Source organism: Prionailurus viverrinus, chromosome D1, assembly GCF_022837055.1.
Source record: "Prionailurus viverrinus isolate Anna chromosome D1, UM_Priviv_1.0, whole genome shotgun sequence".
NCBI classification, from domain to species: domain Eukaryota; kingdom Metazoa; phylum Chordata; class Mammalia; order Carnivora; family Felidae; genus Prionailurus; species Prionailurus viverrinus.
In genome coordinates, this window is record NC_062570.1 from 100,562,411 (window position 1) to 100,584,161 (window position 21,751).

Genomic DNA, 21,751 nt, shown 5'->3' on the forward strand with positions numbered 1-21,751 from the left:
ACCTGAGCCAAAATCAAGACCCAGCTGCTTAACCCACTGAGTCACCCAGGCACACCAAAAGAAGTTTTGAAGTACCTATTCCTAGAGAAGAAAGAGAAGGAATCACTGTGAGATTGTCAGAGTACTGCTAAAAGTCAGAGTTTTGGACTCTTATGATTTTATGGTTCCTTTTCTCTTTCTTTTTATCCCAAAGGTAAAGCATTTATTCCTGGAGTTTTTATCACCCACACCACAGAGATGGAGAATAAAAGAAATGTGACTGAATTCATTTTAATAGGTCTTACACAGAACCCCAAGATGCAGAATATAGTGTTTCTGGGATTTTTGATTCTATACATGGTAACACTCTCAGGCAACCTGCTCATTGTGGTTACCATTACCACCACCCAGACTCTGAACTCCCCCATGTATTTCTTCCTGACTCATCTTTCCTTGATAGACACAATTTATTCTTCTTCTTCAGCTCCTAAGCTGATTGTGGACTCCCTTCACGAGAAGAAAATTATCTCCTTTAATGGGTGTATGGCTCAGGTTTTTGCAGAACACATTTTTGGTGCTACTGAGATCATCCTGCTGACAGTGATGGCCTATGATCGCTATGTGGCCATCTGCAGACCTCTGCACTATGTGACTGTCATGAGCCACAGGCTGTGCTTTCTTCTGCTGGGAGTGGCCTGGACTGGAGGATTTCTCCACGCGACCATTCAGATACTCTTTACAGTCTGGCTGCCCTTCTGTGGTCCCAATGTCATAGATCATTTCATGTGTGATTTGTACCCTTTATTGAAACTTGTCTGCATGGATACTCACACGCTTGGTCTCTTTGTTGCTGTCAACAGTGGGTTCATCTGCCTTTTAAACTTCCTCCTCTTGGTGGTCTCCTACGTAGTCATTCTATGGTCCCTAAAGAGCTATAGCTTGGAAGGGAGGCGCAAAGCCCTTTCCACCTGTGTCTCTCATATCACAGTAGTTGTCTTATTTTTTGTGCCCTGTATATTTGTGTATCTGCGCCCAGTGACCACTCTGCCCATTGATAAAGCTGTTGCTATCTTTTATACTATGGTGGTTCCAATGTTAAATCCCTTAATCTATACCCTCAGAAATGCTGAGGTAAAAAATGCTATGAGGAAGCTCTGGAGAAAAAAAGTGACTTCAGATAATGATTAAAGAGAATCTTTGAGCATTACCTATAGAAGTAATAGAGGTAACCTAGTTCAAGCCTCTTGATTTATAATTGAAGACATCAACTCTAATAAGGAGTTGGATAACACTTGCAGAGAGCCACTTAAGCGCAGAGCTAAGACTAGGACTGGAATCCAGACTTACTGTCTCCCATCCCACACTCTTGTCATCACGACATACTGCTTCTTAATCCATAAATATTTACCTATTACTTGGAAATCTCAAGTATCTGTAGTAGCTAAAGGATATGAATCTAGAATATTGGATTGGATTAAAATAATCTGATGTGACATGGAGATATTGGTTACTACTGATTTTTGCAAATAACAAGTTTAATGATACTCTTTACTTTGGACTTTGGCATCAGTATAAATTCTTTTGTGAATTTTTTTGTTCATTAAGTCTTGATTATACGGCAAAAAGAGATACTATTTATGAAATGTCTATAAAACTGGTGTATTAGGTATTTTCCATATTGTATCACTCAGGGTTCAATTAGGACACAGATCACACAGTAATTTGAACAGGAAAGTTTACGTACAATTATTCATTGTATCAGAGCATTAACTGGAAAGGGCTAGTGAGTACACTAAAGAATGCCCTGGTACTGGTAAATGAGTATCAATGGAAGGAATACATTTAGAAGGTGGAATCTCTCCCCAAGGCAGGGATTCCAGTCTTTTGGAGAATGACTACTTGTTGCCCATTGGACGGTGAAGTTCACTAGGTTGCCTTGGTCCAGAACTAGTTCATGGTAGCTGGAGAATGAAAAGCAAAAAAAGGGACTGGCAAGCTGGAGCCTCCCACTGGGAATTGGTAGCTTGAGGCAGGTGAACAGGGGACTATGGTCTGGACTGGCAAGCAGGAAACAACAAACAAACCTCTAAAGTGAAAATGGACCAAGATCGGTGGAAAGCACCCCACTGTGGTGCAGATCAACTGACTTCAGAACCTGATCTCAGGGTACTTATGAGATTCACTGGAATCTGCCTGCAGAGGTTGCACTGAAACTCCTTTGGATTCCGTCCATGGAGGTGGCCGTGTCAGCACCACTAGATGTCTCTCCAGCCCCCTCCCCCAAGCACACACTGTTGGAAGCTATATAGTCAGAGCAAGGTGAGATGAGAAGCATACCCAAGCACTCATTACCCAGAACAATGCCAATGAGCTTTCCCCCCATGCTTTCTTCTAGCAGTTTTGTGGTTTCAGGTCTTATGTTTAAATCTTTAATCCATTTTGAGTTGGTTTTTTGTATGGCACAAGATAAAGGTCCAATTTCATTCTTTGGCATGTGAATATCCAGGTTAAAAAAAAACTTTAAAAAAATGTTTATTTATTTTTGAAAGAGAGCACAAGTGGGGGAGGGGCAGAGAGCCAAAGCAGGCTCCATGCTGTCAGCACAAAGCCTGCTGCAGGGCTTGAACCCACTAGCTGTGAGATCATGACCTGAGTTGAAGTTCAATGTTTAACTGACTGACCCACCTAGACACCCCTCCTAGTACCACTGTTTGAAGGACTGTCCTTTCCCCAATGAGTAGTCTTTTTTTTTTAAATTTAATGTTTATTTTTGAGAGGGAGAGAGAGACAGAGCATTAATGGAGGGAGGGGCAGAGAGAGAGAGGGAGAGGCAGAGAGAAAGGGAGGGATAAGTAGGCTATCAGCACAGAGCATGATGTGGAGCTAGAAACCATGAACCATGAGATCATGACCTGAGCCGAAGTCAGATGCTTAACTGACTGAGCCATCCAGGCGCCCCTTTAATGAATAGTCTTGATACCCTTGTCAAATATTAATTGGCTATATATGTAAGGGTTTATTTCTGGGCACTCAATTCTATTCCATTTATCTACGTGTCTGTTTTTATTGACATGGATTGGACATTCCAATCCATGAACATGGGATATCTTTCCATTTACTTCTGTCTTTTTCAACTTATTTAATCAGTATCTAATAGTTCTCAATATGGAGCTTTTTCACTTACTAATTACATTTATTCCTAAGTATTTTATTCTTTTTGATGCTACTGTAAATGGAATTATTTTCTTCATTTCCTTTTTGTATAGTTTATTGTTAGTGTAAAGAAATGTAAATAATTTTTGTGTGTATCTTGCATCTTTAGTGAATTCACTTTTTAGTTTTAATTTTGTGTGTGTGTGTGTGTGTGTGTGTGTGTGTGTGTGTGTAAGTTTTAGGGTTTTCTCTATATGTGACCATGTCATTTACAAAGAGAAAATTTTACTTCTTTCTTTCCAATTTGGATGCCTTTATTTATTTATTTATTTAGTCTGATGGTTCTTGCTAATACTTTTAGTACTATGTTAAATAGAAGTGGCATAGGCTTCCTTGCCTTATACTGGATCTTAGAGGAAAAGCTGTCAGTTTTCCCCCATTGATTATCATATTAGCTGTGGGCTTTTCGTAAATGGCCTTTTTGTGTATATGTTGAGGAAATTTCCTTCTAAATCTATTTTGTTGAGATCAAATTTTTAGCATGAAAGATTGTTGAACATAATGACAGTTATGTTGGATATAAATACATTTTGTGTCTCTATTGAGATCATCATGTGGTTTTAATGTGTGTATCACATTGATTTATTTGCATATTTTAAACTAAACTTGCATCCCAGGGGTTAATCCCACTTGGTCATCATGTGTAATCTTTTGAATGTGTTGAGTTCATTTTGCTGAGATATAATTTTTGACTGATAAAATTTATGAGTCTTGGCATGTCTGAGAATGTATTTCTTTTATTCTTACTTTTGAATTCTATATTGCATGATACAGAATTAGTGGTTTTAGTTTTTCCCTTGAGAACATTAAAGATTTTTTTCATTAACTCCCAATTTCTAGTTTTGCTAACAAAATTATGTTGTTAGTCTGATTTTTTATTTCTTTGATAGCCTGTTTTTATTTTATAGGTTTGTATCCTATTGAATTTCTAATATACCAATTGACATTAGAGTTCTATTTTAGAATCTGTTTTTTTGTTTGTTTTCTTTCTAAGAATCAAAATGGCTACTTTATAGACCATGAAGACCACCCATAGGTGAAGTAACACTCTCCATAGATGATATCTAATACTTTTATGGCTTTAATTGCCATCTGTATGCTCATGGTTCCTACATTTCTGTGGCCTACGTCTTTCTGATATCAGAAACATATACAGTATTTAATTGTACATTGTTACGTAAACGTCATTCAACACATTAAAAAACATTCATCTTTTCTCTGTTCCACCCATCTGGTAATCTACACTAGAAACTGGGTGTCATCCATGACTTCTCTCTCAAATCTTCATCCTAAATCAAGTCCTTTTGTTTATAGTCCTAAATAGGTCTTGAACCCTTTTCTCTCTCTCTGTGTTAGTCTGGGTTCCCTAGATGCAGACTCTGAGATGGGGATTTTTATGAAAATGACTCATATGGTGAAGGGTTGAGGGAAACTGACTATAGTAGGGGAAGAAAGAATGTGGTGCCAACTGGAGCTTGGCTTCAGGCTGGAGCCATGGGAGCTCTGGGGTGTATGTTGTAATACAGGACTGGTTCTACCTTGAGTCAAAAGAACCAGCCTTTTTTTTTTTTACCCTTGTTCCTATCATTCATTGGAATAGAATGGACCCACTGGTGGGTCCTGGAATGATGACTCTGTGGACTGTTAGCAACCCCACCACACAACATCAGGGGCACGGGTGCACAGGCCCAGTGCAGGGGAGTGGAGATGGACACAGTCGTGTCTGCCATCTTCATCCTCACTGGCACCACCAGTGTTCAGGCTTCCATCCTTTCATAACCAAATCATCTCTGTTACCTCTAACTGCTCTCCTGTTGCCAGTCTTATCTCCTTCAGTCCATTTCCCACACTCTAGCTAGAGTTACCATTCTAAAACTCAAATCTAACTGCACCACTCGCTGGCTTCCAAGAACTTCCGATGTTTTTGAATTGATTAGCCATATTGAATTGATCAGGTTTCCTGTGTATTCTTTTCCACGTCCTAGCCTTTGTTATGTATTCTGTCTTCTAGGACACTCTGCCAACCCCATGCCTAGTCACTCTACTGACTGACTTTTTCCCATCCATTGGGTTCTAATTTTAGGTCTTTTCTGTCCGCTGGTTTCTAGTTTTGTGTCTTTTCACTAGGAACCTTCTCCGGACTCTGAAGGTCTTTGTTGTGTGTCCCTCCATTGTGGTTTCATAGCACCCTGTGATTCCACTGTCTTACCATTTATAACACTTGTAATTTTCTGCTTCCTCCTGGGAGTCTTTCATTGGATGCTAAGCTCTGTGGAGGCAGAACCTTGTTCTCCTTTTATTCACCACCGAAGTGCTGCTGCTATCAACTTGCCTGATACATTTCTTGGGCTCAAAAATATTTGATGATTAATGAAGGGAGGACAAAAGAATGAAGGGAATATGTTTTTCCTGAGATCGCTTTTTGCATAGAAAGAGCCACAAATTAAAAAAAAAAAGCTTTTAATGATGAAATGGTACCAAAAAGTATACTGATTAACAGAGAAACATAACATAAGCAGGCCACACTCAAAAGATAATAAAATATCACTGAAAGCAGGAGAATATCAAGGTAAACTATTTGCTCATATGCTGAGAACTGTAGTTTCCATTCCTTTCTCATCCTTAGCAGAAGCAGGAGTGAAAACAAATCGAAATTTCCCCAAGAGGTTTAGCCAGAATTCTCCTTAGAGTTGAATCAGATAAAAGCAGGAAAGAATTCCCTAGCCTCTAGTACTACTTTCTTTTTATTTTTGAATTTTTTCATCTTCCTTTATACTCTCATTCATTCATTCATTTGTTCATTCATTCAATATTTATTGTGCATGAGACATTGTGCTATCTTGTAGAAACTATTGTTATATAGTAGGCAAGTGCTTTACAGAATATGACTGTATAATAAACAGAAGTTTCTGTCTAACATCAACATGGTCTTTGAGTCATTACTCTTTCTGATGGGGTATTAGCATATGAGTGATATGAGCAGTACAAAATTGTTCTGAAGCTTACAAGGGAACTTGGAAACATGGTCTAATCTTCATTACCTACTCCTTAGAGGTTAAATGGCCAATGCTTTTATGGCCCTACAGGCCATATAATGCTACAGGCAAGACATGCAAGCAGTTATTAATGAAAAATTATTAGCTTTTTGCTATAGCTAATGAACTAATTTATATATTGTGTCCAGCGCCGTCTCTGGTTCAGTAAATGGTAACTAGTATATTCATCTGATTTTTTGATTATCATTGCCTGTTAACAGCAGTTAAGGACATGATCTGGGAAGTCAGTCAATTCTGATTACTGGCTTTCCAATGTATCCATTTTGGTACCTTCCCCTTTCTATTAGTTTGTTTACCTGTAAAATGGTGATAATAGCCTATACCTCCTTAGACTGTTATAGAGATAATTGCTCAATAACAATACTATTATTTCTTTAATTTATTATTGGAAGAAAAGCTTATAAATCCATATATATGGTTGAAGCTAGTAAAACTAAACCCCAAATTGGTAGAATTTTCTGTATATTCAAAGTGGTCCTGGGTTACATTTTTTTCTCTTTTCTTGCATCCATTTCAGCTATGCTTAATGCGGATTTTATGATTCATAGTGGGTAATTTATTTCTCCATCCCTTAGGTATTCTTTGCCAAGATCATCCAAAATGTCCTTTTGACCTTTGCTTCCATTGAATCACTGTTGAGCTCCAGGCACATTTATTTCTCCCCTGAAATAGCTTTCCTGCGGCACAATTTACTAATGGCATTTTTCATCTGGGCATTTCTCAAAGTATAGATTAGCGGGTTTAGCATGGGAGTTATAATAGTGTAGAACACTGCCACTGCTTTATCAATAGATAAAGTAGCTGCAGGTCTCATGTACACAAATATGCAGGGCACAAAGAATAAGACGACCACCGTGATGTGGGAGGCACAGGTGGAGAGGGCTTTGCGCCTTGCCTCCAAGCTGTGGTTCCTTAGGGAGCGCAGAATGACCACATAGGAGACCATCAAGAGGAGGAAGTTTAACAGACAGATGAATCCACTGTTGGCAGCAACGAAGAGGCCTAGAGTGTGGGTATCAGTGCAGGCAAGATTGAGCAAAGGGTTCAGATCACACATAAAGTGGTCTATGACGTTAGGGCCACAGAAGGGTAATTGGAAGATGAAGAGTATCTGTATAGTTGCGTGAAGAAAGCCTCCCACCCACACCACTCCCATTAACAGGCCACACACCCGCCGATTCATGATGGTCATGTAGTGCAATGGCTTGCAGATGGCCACATAGCGGTCATAGGCCATCACAGTAAGCAGGATGCCTTCAGCACCTCCAAAGAAATGTTCTCCAAATATTTGAGTCATGCATCCATTGTATAGGGTAGTCTTCTTTTTATGGAGGGAATCTATGATCAGTTTAGGAGTATTAACAGAGGAATAGCAGGCATCAATAAAGGAGAGATAGGCCAGGAAAAAGTACATGGGAGACCCCAACAATGGGCTGGCAGTGATAGTGACCACAATGAGCATATTACCTACTACAGTGATGGTGTAGATGACAAAAAACACGACAAATATAATTTTTTGCATCTTTGGATTCTCTGTGAGTCCCAGTAGAACAAACTCTGTCACATTGTTCCTCTTCTCCATGCGCTTCACCTGACAGTCACATTACCTGAAAAGAAAACAATTTTTATTAATGCAACCTCGAATTTCTTAAACTTTCCACTCTAATATATAAAAACTTATTGGATTCTATTCAGTTGTGAGTTCTTTTGAGGTTGTGTATGTGTTGGAAATAAAGATTCTGGGTTCTTGAGAATTAATTCAGATTGCCTCCCAGCTGAAGTCTTTGTTAAGATTGTGGACCTGGGGAACATTTGTAAACACACAGGCAGGAGACCACATGTGCACCCTTAAATCATCCCAGATGACTGAGAGTCTAAGTCGAAATAGTAGCTTGTACACATTGTAGTAGCCGAGCCTGAAACAGTGGTAGTAGATGGATGTAGTCTACAAATGCAAGCTTTGGAATCCTTTTATCTCTAGGAAATGGGGAACCATGGAAGGTAATTGAGAATATGAGTGGGGGGATGAAGAAGAATGTGAAGGGGGGATCTTGGATATTATTCTCATAAAGATCTTTGTGTGCTTTGGGTGAAATGGACTGAGGTTCGGAGAAGAGGTGGAAGGAAGACACAGGAATCCCAATAGCAGACTATTCACAGTAGTTGAAGAAAGAGTAACAGGGCATTGGTTATGGGAATGTCAAGACTGGATACAAGAGCTACTTAAAAGTAGTCACAATGCATGTTTCCTGAGTTCAATGAATTTATCGTAGCCAATAATATATACTTTTGAATGATTGATTGCTTTGTCCATGGCTTATAGTAAATGCTTTGCCTACATGGTCCGTGTGTTTGGTATTTTTTCCATTCACTTTGAAGATGAGGAAACAATCTCAGAGACTAATGTTAATAATTATCCCAATGATGGTAGTATTAACTAAAGCTTACTGAGCACTTAGTATGCTCTAAGTGTTTTTGCAGACACCATTTCATTTTTAATCCTCACTGCAAACCTACAAGAGGGATGCTACTATAATTTTTATCCCTATTTTACATGTTAGGGAATAGAATCATAGAGAAGTTAAGGATCTTGCCCAGGATTGAGTAGCTATTAAGGGCTGGAGCCAAGATTAGGTAGGGTTATACCTGTTAATTGTTTTCCCTCCCAATTTTTAATCCATGCCCTCCATTGTTACTTTATAATAAACAATGTCGAACTAGTAATCTCTTTTTGATATGACCATGATACTTATAATTACCTCAAGGCTACTCTGGGGAAAGCTTATGTGGAGCAGTTTCATCAGCAGGCACAGACACAGCACACACAGTGACATATTGGAACTCGCAAATGTTAAGAAAAATGTGGTACTGCTTTCACTGAACAGCCCTTTTATAGGGGCCTCTCCGCTAACCCTAATTGTTTCTTACTGGGTCCCCTTCCAAAAAAATGGGCCCCCAGACTCTGTTGCAAAATATCAAAAATAACTATTGCCGTGGTTAATTGTATTGGTTTGAAAATCAGAAAGACCAGAATAGAAGCCTTGTTCTTCCACTTGCAATTTCTTTTATCTGGGGTACATTACTTTCATACCTTATGTCCTTGTTTCCTCATCCATAAAGCAAGAATAATAATGTCCACCTCACAGGTTGCTATGGAAATTATTTGAGACACCGACCACACCGTTGGGGACACACATAGGACTTTCATTTAATTTTATGATGGTGAATGCCCCTAGGAGATAGGAAGAGTTGACAGTTTGGGCAATGAAACAGAGAAGCATTTAACTACATAACGAATTTAGGAAGGATCATTACCAATTTTACTCTCAAAGAAGCAACAGAGACTCACGTCACGCATAGCAGTTGATCCCAGCAACTGTTCTCCATGCCTGTGCTTAGATGAAACAGCTGATCTATATCATTTATTTTTCATATTTGTGTGTTTGAAATATAGTAAAATTTTGTTTTCGTTCTCATGATTTTTCTTCATTATGAGCAGGTATCTCATGGCCAAACCATGGTGCCTGGTGTCAGAGAGCTGGGTCCTACCATTTGCTCAGTCTCTCTGAACCTAAATTTTTTTTTTGATTTTTTAAAATTTTATTTCTTTTAATTCACATCCAAATTAGTTAGCATATAGTGCAACAGTGATTTCAGGAGTAGATTCCTTAATGCCCTTTACCCATTTAGCCATCCCCCTTCCCACAACCCCTCCAGTAACCTTCTGTTTGTTCTCCATATTTAAGAGTCTCTTATGTTTTGTCCCCTCCCTGTACCAAAAATTTTTTAACTGTAAATTTAGCAAATGATATTCATGAATTATCTTCTGAAGCATTGAGACAAGCATAAATTATTCTATTACTATGTCTTAAAAGGGTTGAAAAATAATGAGTAGTATATGCGGAAAGGAGCAACCTTTAGTAAAGCATCAGCACTATTAGAAAACTTACCTTATCTGTCTTAGATGATCTTAATGATATTTGGGGGTATTCAGGAACAGTCCCGTCTTCAAACTCACCTCTTCTTGTAATAAGTAACTTTCAATATGAAAAATATGTCTTTGGATACTTTGGAAGAGCCTATTCAGACAATTCACTATCAACTCAACAGTTATTAAGAAATTATATACATTGAACGTATACCATTTTGGGGGATATATCATTTATACCTCAGCGAGCCTACTAAAATAAAAGAAAGTGTTCATATGGGTCTAAATCTTTCCATCTAGCCTAAAGCCTCAAAACTTTTTCATAGAAAATCTGTTTGCAATGTGCTTTCTGGTTTTGAATTTGGAACGGACTCACTTGAACCACTATGGAGAAATGATCTATCTATGGCTCTGGTTCTGCAGGGCAAGAGGCAGACACTGTGGAGAAAACACAGAGAAATGGTACACTCCGTCCATGATGAATCTTGTCTGGGGAGGTGAATGACAACAAAAAAACATTTTCACCTTGCCCTGTATGGGTATTTAAAAAGGTTTCCAGCAAGGTTCAGGGACGTTGTCTGGTGGCTCCTACTTCGTCTCCCAGGAATTAATTATCCTCTTTGATGGAAAGGCTTTGTCTGAGAAACAGGTATTCTAAGGAGACATGTTAAGAAACACTCATTCTTAAGTGGGCAATTGCATTCTTAAGTGGGAAATTGTAAACCTAAGCCTGTGAGTCTCCTTGTCTGTATCCTGGGTTGTTACGAAAGCAGAATGCCATATAAATAGTAAGGTGCCATAATTCCAGTGGAGCTGTGATGTAGGTTCCCTGTAGGCTCATGTCACATAGTTTCTATTTTCTTATCAATATTACACCTTTATTGGAAAACCACTACTGATTGTTTGAGAGCTAGAGCAGTGAGGGCATAAAGTCATTTTAAAGTTCTTGGCTCTAAAAGCTGTTTTTATTTGATCTATGAAAGTATCATGAACTAATAAAATTGTGTGTGTTTAGATTTATAATTTGAGGGGCACCTTGGAGGCTCAGTCGGTTAAGCACCTGACTCTTGATTTTGGCTCAAGTCATGATCTCATGGTTCAAGGGTTCAAGCCCCACATTGGGCTGTGCACTGACAGCGTGGAGCCTGTTTGGGATTCTCTCTTTCCCTCTCTCTCTGCCTCTCTCTCTCTCTCTCTCTCAAAATAAATAAATAAATGTAAAAAAAGATGTATAACTTGATATGTTGACAAAATTGTGAAATAAGCACCACAACCAAGCTATTTACCATTTTCATCACTCACTGTTACTACTTTTGTGTATGTGTATGTGTGGAGTGAACACTTAAGATCTACTCTCTTAGGAAGTTTCAAATGTACAATACTACAGTATTGTTAACTACAATCACATTGCTGTACAATTATCCATCTTGCATGACTGAAACTTTGTTCCCTCTGATCAATACCTCTCTATTTCTTACTCTTCCAGCCTCTGGCAACCCACATTCTACTCTCTGCTTCTGTAAGTTTGACTATTCCTAGTATAAGTAAGGTCATGTAGTATTTCTCTTTCTCTTTCTGGCTTATTTTGGTTAGCATAATGCTCTTCAGGTTCATCAATGTTGTCAAGAGGCAAGTTTCCTTATATTTAGACTATATAATCCGTTATGTGTGTGTGTATCACATATTCTTTATCCATTCCTCTATCAAAGGACATATAGGTTATTTCCATCTCTTGGCCATCATGAAAAATGCTTCAAAATACATCAGTGCAGATACCTCTTTAAGATACTGATTTCAATTCCTTTGGTTCCATACCCAGAAATGGGATTGCTGAATAAAAAAAAAAAAACAGCACTTTTTCAATGTTTTTGAGGAATCTTCATAGTTTTCCGTAATGGCTATGCCAATTTACATTCCCAATAGCAGTGCACAAGGGTTTCCTTTTCCACACTTGTTATCTTATCTTTTTGATAAGTACCATTCTTACAAATGTAAGGTGATATTTTTGGTGTTCATTTTTCTGATGATTAGTGACGTTGAAGACTTTTTCACATACCTGTTGGTTATTTGTAGATCTTCTTTTGAGAAATGTCTATTCAAATCCTTTGCCCATTTTAAAATCAGGTTGTTTGTGTTTTGTTATTGAGTTGTAGAAGTTCCTTCTCTATTTTGGATACTAACCGCTTACCACATATATGATTTGCAAATAATGTGTGACTTTCTCACATTTGTTGGTTATCTTTCCTGCTTGATTGTTTCCTTTGCTGTGCAGAGGTTTCTTAGTTTGATGAAATCCCACTTGTCTGTTTTTGCTTTTGGTATCATACCTAACAAAAATCATTGCCTAAAATAATGTCAACAAGCTTTTCCCCTGTTTGCTTTGAAGAGTTGTATGGTTTCAGATCTTATGTTTAAGTCCTTTTGAGTTGATTTCTGTATGTGATGTGAGATAAGGGTCTAATTTCTTCCTTCTGTGCGTGGTTATCCAGAATTCCCAAAGCACTTATTGAAGAGAATCTCATTTCTGCATTTGGAACCCTTGCCAAAGTTCAGCTGAATGTATATGAGTGTGTTTATTTCTGAGCTCTCTATTCTGTTCCATTGATCTGTATGTCTGTATTTTTACCAGCACTTACTGTTTTGAGATAGTAGCTTTGCAGTATTTTTGGAAATCAGGAATTGTGATGGCTCGAATTCTATTCTTCTTGCTTGAAATGGCATTACATGTTTGGATTTTTTTTATTTTATGTGAATTGTTATGCAAAAGCTGTTTTTTCGCTTTTCTGAGAAGGCTGATATCAAAGTAGCCAGAAATTTTAGAAGGCTCTAGATTCCAGGTATTTCTGGAACTTAAGGGCTGGTCAGAACGGAATACTGGTCCATGCACTGTACTTTTATTTTTAGAAATGACGACATCTGGGGTACCTGGCTGGCTCAGGTGGAAGAGCATGCCATTCTCTATCTCTCTTTTTTTAAATTTTTATTTATTTATTTTGAGACAGAGAGAGGGCACACAAGCAGAAGAGGGGCAGAGAACCAGAGGGAGAGAGAGAATCCCAAGCAGGCTCCACATTCAGCGTGGAGCTCGATCTCAGGAACTGTGAGATCATGACCTGAGCCAAAATCAAGAGTTGGATGCTTAACTGACTGAGCCACTCAGCTGCCTCACAGAATGGCATTCCTGACCTCAGGGTCATGAGTTCGAGCCCCATGTTGGGCAGAGAGATTACTAAAAAATAAGTAAATGGCAACATCTGATGAGAAGATTTAAAATTTTGATGAAGTCAAATTTTTCATTTTTTTCTTATGTTTCATGCTATTGGGTCACATCTGATAAAAGTCAACCCCAATTTTTAAGTATACATTATTTTTTTTTGGTTTATCTTTGACATGTAGGTTTCTGACTCATTTTGAGTTATTTTTTGTGTATAGTGTGAGGTAGTGGTTAGTGTTTATTTTTTTATATAGATATCCAATTGATACAGCTTTATGTATGTATGCATGTATGTATGTTTGCATGTATGTAAATATGTTTATTTAATTTTGAGAGAAAGAGAGACAGAGTGCAAGTGGGGGAGGGGCAGAGAGAGGGGGAGACACAGGGTCTGAAGCAGACTTCAGGCTCCAAGCTGTCAGCACAGAGCTGGACGTGGGGCTCAAATTCATGAACGGTGAGATTATGACCTGAGCTGAAGTCAGATGCTTAAGAGACTGAACCATCCAGGTACCCCAAGCATAGTTTATTTAAAAGTCTATTCTTTATCCATGTCAATGAAAATGGGAAGATTTCATTCTTTTTATGGCTGAGTTCTAGTAATATTCCATTCCACACACACACACACACACACACACACACACACACACCCCACATCTTCTTTATCCATTCATCAGTTGATGGACATTTGGGCTCTTGCCACAATTTGGCTATTGTTGATAATGTTGCTATAAACACCAGGGGGCATATGTCCCTTGAAATCAGTAATTTTGTATCTTTTGGGTAAATACCTAGTAATGCAGTTGCTGGATTGTAGGGTAATTCTGTTTTTAATTTTTTGAGGAACCTCCATGCTGTTTCTCCGAGTGGCCATACTAGTTTGCCTTCCCACTAATAGTGTAGCAGAGTTCTCCTTTCTCCGCATCCTTGCCAACATCTGTTTCCTATGTTGTTCATTTTAGCCATTCTAACTGGTGTGAGGTGGCATCTCATTGTAGTTTTGATTTGTATTTCCTAGAGCATATTATGCTAAGTGAAATAAGTCAGTCAGAGAAAGACATATGCCATATGATTTCACTCATGCATCGAATTTAAGAAACAAAGCAGATGAACATGGAAAAAAAAGCAGAGAGATAGGCAAACCATAAAATAGACTCTTAACTATAGAGGACAAACTGAGGGCTGCTGGAGGAGAGGTGGGCAGGGGGATGGGCTAAATGAGTGGTGGGTATTAAGGAGGCACTTGTGATGAACATTGGGTGTTATATGTAAATGACGAATCTCTAAATTCAACTCATGAAACTAATATTACACTATATATCAACCAACTAGAATTTAGAAAAAAACTTGGAGCAACAACAAAAATATAAAATCTTTAGGGCAGAGATAATTTCCTGTAGTTATTTGTACATTTCATATATTTAGCTCTTATTCTTCAAAGGCTGGCATAGTGCTTAATAGATGTTTGCATTTTGAATAGAAAAAAAACATTCTTAATCTGTTTTCAGATAAATGCCACAAGATCAAGAAATTTTTCATAAAAGTCTATTCTTTAACCATTAAATTACCTTGGTATCTTTGTAAAAAATTAATACATTTAGTTTATTTCTTAACATTCTATTATGTTTATGGACATATCTATATGCTTGTCCTAATGCCTGTAAGGACACAATGTTGATTATAAGAGTTTAAGTGTAAGTCTTGAAATTAGTTGTAGAGTAAGTTCCCCAAGTGTGTTCTTTTTTTGAGAGTGATTTGCTATTCTAGGCATTGTCAAATTTCTACATTTCTGTTTAAATTTCAGAACAGGTTTATCAGTTTCTCCAATAATCCTGTTGGGTTTTGGTTGAAATTGCATTTTGCAATGACATGGATGGAGCTCAAATTTATTATGCTCAGTGAAATAAGTTAATCAGAGAAAGACAAATGCCATATGATTTCACTCATATGTAGAATTTGAGAAAAAACAGATAAGCATATGGGAAGGGGAGGAAAGAAAAGAGAAGAGAGGGAAACAAACCACAGGAGACTCTTAAAGATAGAATACAAATTATGGACTAATGGAGGTGCATGGGAGATGGGCTAGATGGGTGATGGGTACTAAGGAAGGCACTTGTGATGAGCACTGGGTGTTGTATGTAAGTGATGAATCTCTGAATTCTACTCCTGAAACCAATATTGCACTATACATTAACTAACTAAAATTTAAATTAAAAAAAAAGAAAAAAAGAAATTGCACTGAAAATTTAGAAATTATATGATAAAAATATTGAGTTTTCTATTCCATCAACATGATACATCTCTCAGTTTATGTATTTAACTTTCTCAGCAGTGTTTTCTACTTTTCATGCACAGATGTTGAATATATTCTTAAAGTGTAATTCCAATATTTCATTTAAAAAAAATTTTTTTTAACGTTTATTTATTTTTGAGACAGAGAGAGACAGAGCATGAACGGGGGAGGGTCAGAGAGAGGGAGAGACAGAATCTGAAACAGGCTCCAGGCTCTGAGCTGTCAGCACAGAGCCCAATGTGGGGCTCGAACTCATGGACTGCGAGATCATGACCTGAGCCGAAGTCGGCCGCTTAACCGACTGAGTCACCCAGGCGCCCCTCCAATATTTCATTTTTAAAAATAGTATTAGACATAATATTTTGTTTCTAATTTCAATTTCTAATTGTTTAATGCTATTGCTGAAATATAGTTGATTTTTAAAATATAGACATGTATAACTGTGACTTGGCTAAATTCACTGATTAGGTCAATTATTTATGTTAGTGCCCTTAACATTTTCTCTGTGTACAAAATGATGCCATTTGCACAAAAATGTATTTTTACAATTTTGCTTCTCACTTTCTAATCTCTGTGTCTTTTATTTCTTTTTGTTTTCCTGTTGCAATGGCTAGGACCTAGACTATAATACATAATAATAATGGTGAGTGGATATCTCTATCTTGCCCCCAATCTTCAAGAGAGAGTATTCATCATTAATATGATGGCCATTATAGATTTTATATATAGATGCTCTTTGTCAGGTTGAACAAATAATTTTCTATTGCATTTGCTAACATCTAAAAAAAATCTTAAATCTGGGTCAAAATTTATCTTTTTTTTTTATGCATCTTTTCACGTGATCAAGTGATTCTTCTCCTTTATGCTGTAGTGACTCAAATTGAGTGACATTTGAATGTTAAACCAACCTTTTATTCTTAGGACAAACTCCACATAGTTATGGTACATTATTATTTTTAGAAATTACTGATGGATTTGATTTACTGGTATTTTGTTAAAAGTCTGTTGCTCATGTTCAAAAAGGATATTTGTCCAATTTTTCTTGTAATCTCATTTGGTATTTAGGCGCAGTGCAGGGTTCATATAATGAGTTGCATAGTGTTTTCTCCTCTATGTTTTGAAAGAGTGTGTATAGGATGTTTGTTTATTTATTTATTTAGTCAGTCAGTCAGTGTCTTATTGAACGTGTTACAAAAGAGGTTTAGTTAAAAAGACCAAAGCTCATGCATCATCACACTCCTCAGATTCTTCTCTCCTTGTACTTTCTTCTCCTCATCTGGGGCAGTGATGGCAGAGGGAGCAGAACCTCCTGCTGGTGCAGCAGGACCTGCTGGGCAGGCTCACCAGCCCCTGTGTGTTTCAGGTGAGCCTCCTGATGTTGACATCGGCCAGGGCCTTTACAAATAAGCCTGGCCAGAAAGGTTCAATATTTACACTGACGGCTTTAATGATGGCATTGATCTTATCCTCCGTAACATTCGCCTCACTGGGTGCAGGATGAAGGCTGAGGAGATACAGGTGGGCTTGGGAACCAAGGTGATGGTGTGGGCAAGTGCTGGGCAGGCCCTGCTGGGCTAGTGCTAGTTGCTGGATGAACTTAGGGCCTCACCCCAATGTGGCCTTACCTTCTTTGGAAGGACTGAGAACCTTAGTGGCAGCTGAGGAAAAGCAGTATTATTTATTTTTAGTGAGAAGTGAAGCCATTGGGCCTGGAGTTACTTTTGAGAAGGATTTTAACCACAAATTTAATTTTTAAAACTGATATAGGACTATTCTGGTTTTCTATTTCTTCTTCTGTCAGATTTTGTAATGCTTTTCCCCAAATAATTGGGGAGTATTCTTTTCCCCAAATAATTGGCTTTTAAGTTGTCAAATTTATTAGCTTTAATTTGTCATAATATTTCATACTATCCTGTTAATGTCTGTAGAATTTGTAATGCTGTGTTATCTTTTACTCTTGATATGAGTGATTTGGCTCTTTTTTTCTTTCTTATCCTTTCTTACCCTCCCTTCTTTCTTGTCCCCCTCCTCCTTATTATTCTAGCTAAGGCTTTGTAAATTGTATTCAAGTTTTTCAAAGAACAGCTTTTTGTTTCATTATTTCATTTTGGTTTTCATCTTCTGTTTCATTGATTTTTGTCCTTATCCTTATTATTTCCTATCTTTCATTTTATTAATTTCCTCTTATTTCTCTACCTCTGTAGGTCAAAATCTTTGATAATGGATTTTATACATTATTTCTTTTCTAATATATACCTTTTATGGTTCAAATCTTCTTCTAAGGACTTTTAGTGCTTTTAGATATTCTGATATGCAGTGCTTTAAATTTCATTTGTTTCAAAGTATTTTTTGTTTTGTGATTTCCTTTTTTAATTGAGGTAAAACTCACATAAGATAGAAGCTACAACTTTAATCATTCAAATATTTATAATACATTGTAAATTTAGTACATTTACAGAGTTGTGCAATCATCACAACTACCAGACCAGCACAACCACCCATTCCAAGGCACCATCAGACAACGGTCTGGTGGTTTTGCATTTTCTGATTTGATTTTTGGTCAATATTTACTAGATAGATAGATAGATAGATAGATAGATAGATAGATAGATAGATATTACATAAATAGATAGATAGATTTTTTTTCTTTTCTTCTTATTTCTTCCCTCCTCTACTCTGGTTTTTGGTTTGTTTAAGCAAGCATTTTTAATCTATTCTTTTAACACCTCTTCTGTATCTCCTTATTCTTTACTTTCCTCTCTCTCTCTCTCTCTCTCTGGATTAAGCCATACAGTTTCTCTGAATCTCTGCCTGGCCATTTTTCCCCCCACCCCAGTCATTTCTCTCTTTGTATGAGATAAGGCTTCTTCTACCACCACCCCCCTCTTTTAAATTTTTTCTAGGGTTACTTCAATGAAAAGATAAAAGCACACCTGGTGGAAGGTCCAAACCACCACTATGAGTAGGGAGATAAAACATCAGAGTCACAACAACAGAGAGCACACAACGCACTCCAAAAACACCTCCTGAAGCATCAGGCCCTGGACAGTGTATGACTGCTTTTTAATATAGTAGTGCTCACAGGTGCAGGACACATAACAAGCTATTACAACACATAAACGACAAAAACTAGCAGACCTGATCACTGACACTTGGCACTTCAGAAGGGGGTGGCAGGAAATATTCAGTGTGCTGAATAGGAAAAATATGCAGCCAAGAATCCTTTATCCAGCAAAGCTGTCATTCAGAATAGAAGGAGAGATAAAGGCTTTTCCAGACAAACAAAAACTGAAGGAGTTTATGACCACCAAACCAGCCCTGCAAGAGATCATAAGTGGAGGACTTTGTGAGTAGAATGTTGCAAAGACTACAAAGGACCAGAGACATTACTACAAGCATGAAACCTACAGATAACACAATGACACTAAATCCGTATATTTCAATAACCACTCTGAATGTAAATGGACTAAATACCCCAATAAAAAGACATAAGGTATCAGAATGGATAAAAAACCAAGATCCTTCTATATGCTGTCTATAAGAGACTCATTTTAGACCTGAGGACACCTGAAGATTTAAAGTGAGGGGATGGAGAACCATCTATCATGCTACTGGAAGTCAAAACAAAGCTGGAGTAGCCATACTTATATCAGACAAACTAGATTTTAAACTAAAGGCTATAACAAGAGATGAAGAAGGGTATTATATCATAATTATGGGATCTATCCTTTAAGAAGAGCCAGCAGTTGTAAATCTTTATGCCCCCAACTTGATGGAACCCAAATATATGAATCAATGAATCACAAACATAAGTAATCTTATTGAAAAGAATGTGGTAATTGCAGGGGATTTTAATACTCCACTTACAAAAATGGACAGATCATCTAGGCAGAAAACCAATAAAGAAACAATAGCCTTGAACGATAGACTGGACCAGATGGATATGACAGATATATTCAGAGCTTTTCATTGAAAAGCAGCAAAATATACATTCTTCTCGAGTGCACATGGAACATTCTCCAAGATAGATCGCATACTGAATCACAAAACAGCTGTCAACAAATATAAAAGAATTGAGATAATACCATGCATATTTTCAGATCCCAATGCTATGAAACTTGAAATAAACCACAAGAAAAAATTTTGAAAGACTCCAAATACAGAGGTTAAAGAACACCCTACTAAAGAATGAATGGATCAATCAGGTAATTAAAGAAGAAATTAAAAAATATATGGAAACAAATGAAAATGGAAACATGGCAGTCCAAAACCTTTGGGATGCAGCAAAGGCAGTCATAAGAGGAAAATACATTGCAATCCAGGCCTAGCTCAAGAAACAAGAAAAATACCAAATAAAAAACCTAACCTTACACCTAAAGGAACTAGAAGCAGAGCAGCAAGGAAACCCCAAAACCAGTAGAAGAAGAGAAATAATAAAGACTAGATCAGAAATAAACAATATAGAATTCCCACAAAAAACTAAAACAAACAAACAAACAAAAAACAACCATATCAATGAATCTAAGAGCTGGTTTTTTGAAAGAATAAACAAAATTGATAAACACCTAGCCAGATTTCTCAAAAATAAAGGAGAGCACCCGAACAGATACAATCATGAATGAAAGAGGGGAGATCACAACCAACACCACAGAAATACAAAAAATTTCTAGAGAATACTATGAAAAACTATATGCCAACAAACTGTGCAATATGTAAGAAATGGACAAATTCCTAGACACCCACACACTATCAAACCTCAAATGGGAAGAAATGAAAAATTTGAACAGACCCATAACCGGTAAAGAAATTGAATTCGTTATCAAAAATTTCCCAACAAATAAGAGTCCTGGGCCAGATGGCTTCCCAGGGGAATTCTGCCAGACATTTAAAACAGAGTTAATACCTATTCTTTTCAAGCTGTTCCAAAAATAGAAATGGAGGGAAGGCTTCCAGACTCATTCTGTGAAGTCAGCATTACCTTGACTCCAAAACCAGACAAGACCCCACTAAGAAAGAGAATTACAGGCCAATATCCCTGATGAGCATAGATGCAAAAATTCTCAACAAGATACTAGCAAATTGAATTCAATTTGTTCACCATGATCAAGTGGGATGCATTCCTGGGCTGCAGGGCTGGTTCAGTATTTGCAAATCAATCAATGTGAGACATCACATTAATAAAAGAAAGGGTAAGAACCATATTATCCTATTCATAGATTCAGAAAAAGTATTTGACAATATACAGGATCCTTTCTTAATAAAAACCCTCAAGAAAGTTGGGGTAGAAGAAACCTACCTTGACATCGTAAAAGTCATATATGAAGGGCCCACAGCTAATATCATCCTGAATGAAGAAAAACAGAGCTTTCCTCCTAAGGTCAGGAACACGTCAGGGATGTCCACTCTCACCACTGTTGTTTAACATGGTGTTGGAAGTCCTAGCCTCAGCGATCAGACAACAAAATGAAATAAAAGACATCCAAATTGGCAAACAAGAAGTCACACTTTTTCACTTTTTGCAGATGACATGATACTCTATGTGGAAAACCCAAAAGACTCCACCAAAAAACTGCTAGAGCTGATACATTAATTCCACAAAGTCCCAGGATATAAAATCAATATCCAGAAATTGGTTGCATTTCTATACACCAATAATTAAGCAACAGAATGAGAAATCAAGAAATTAATCCCACTTACAATTGCACCAGGAACCATGAAATACCTAGGAATAAACCTAGCCAAAGAGGTGAAAGGTCTGTATGCTGAGAACTACAGAAAAGTTATGAAAGAAATTGAAGAAGACACACACAAAAAATGGGAAAACATTCTATGCTCATGGATTGGAAGAAAAAATATTGTGAAAATGTCGATACTACCCAAGGCAATCTACACAATTTATGCAATCCCAATCAAAATTGCACCAGCATTCTTCTCAGTGCTAGAACAAACAATCCTAAAATTTGTATGTACCACAAAAGACCCGAATAGCAAAGTAATGTTGACAAAAACAAAAAAACAACAACAAAAAAACAAAGTGGGAGGCATCACAATCCTGAGTTTAGCCTGTA

The 21,751-nt window shown here is 37.4% G+C and overlaps 2 protein-coding genes across 3 annotated transcripts; one reads left to right on the forward strand and one right to left on the reverse strand.

The window, feature by feature from the left end:
• Positions 1–237: 237 nt before the first annotated feature.
• Positions 238–1,457, forward strand: LOC125176626 (olfactory receptor 4C12). 2 transcript variants are annotated; one of them, XM_047878375.1, is made up of 2 exons: positions 238–1,146; positions 1,440–1,457. In XM_047878375.1, exons 1-2 carry the CDS (start codon positions 238–240, stop codon positions 1,455–1,457), a joined length of 927 nt encoding a protein of 308 aa, XP_047734331.1. The 2 variants fall into 2 exon arrangements, with proteins under 2 accessions (XP_047734331.1, XP_047734330.1); XM_047878374.1 differs by lacking the exon at positions 1,440–1,457 and having other exon boundaries at positions 238–1,167.
• Positions 1,458–6,900: 5,443 nt separating this feature from the next.
• On the reverse strand, positions 6,901–7,833 carry LOC125176597 (olfactory receptor 4C46). Its single transcript, XM_047878304.1, has one exon. The coding sequence runs from the start codon at positions 7,828–7,830 to the stop codon at positions 6,901–6,903; it is 930 nt and encodes a 309-aa protein (XP_047734260.1). The 5' UTR covers positions 7,831–7,833.
• Between the last annotated feature and the right edge of the window lie 13,918 nt (positions 7,834–21,751).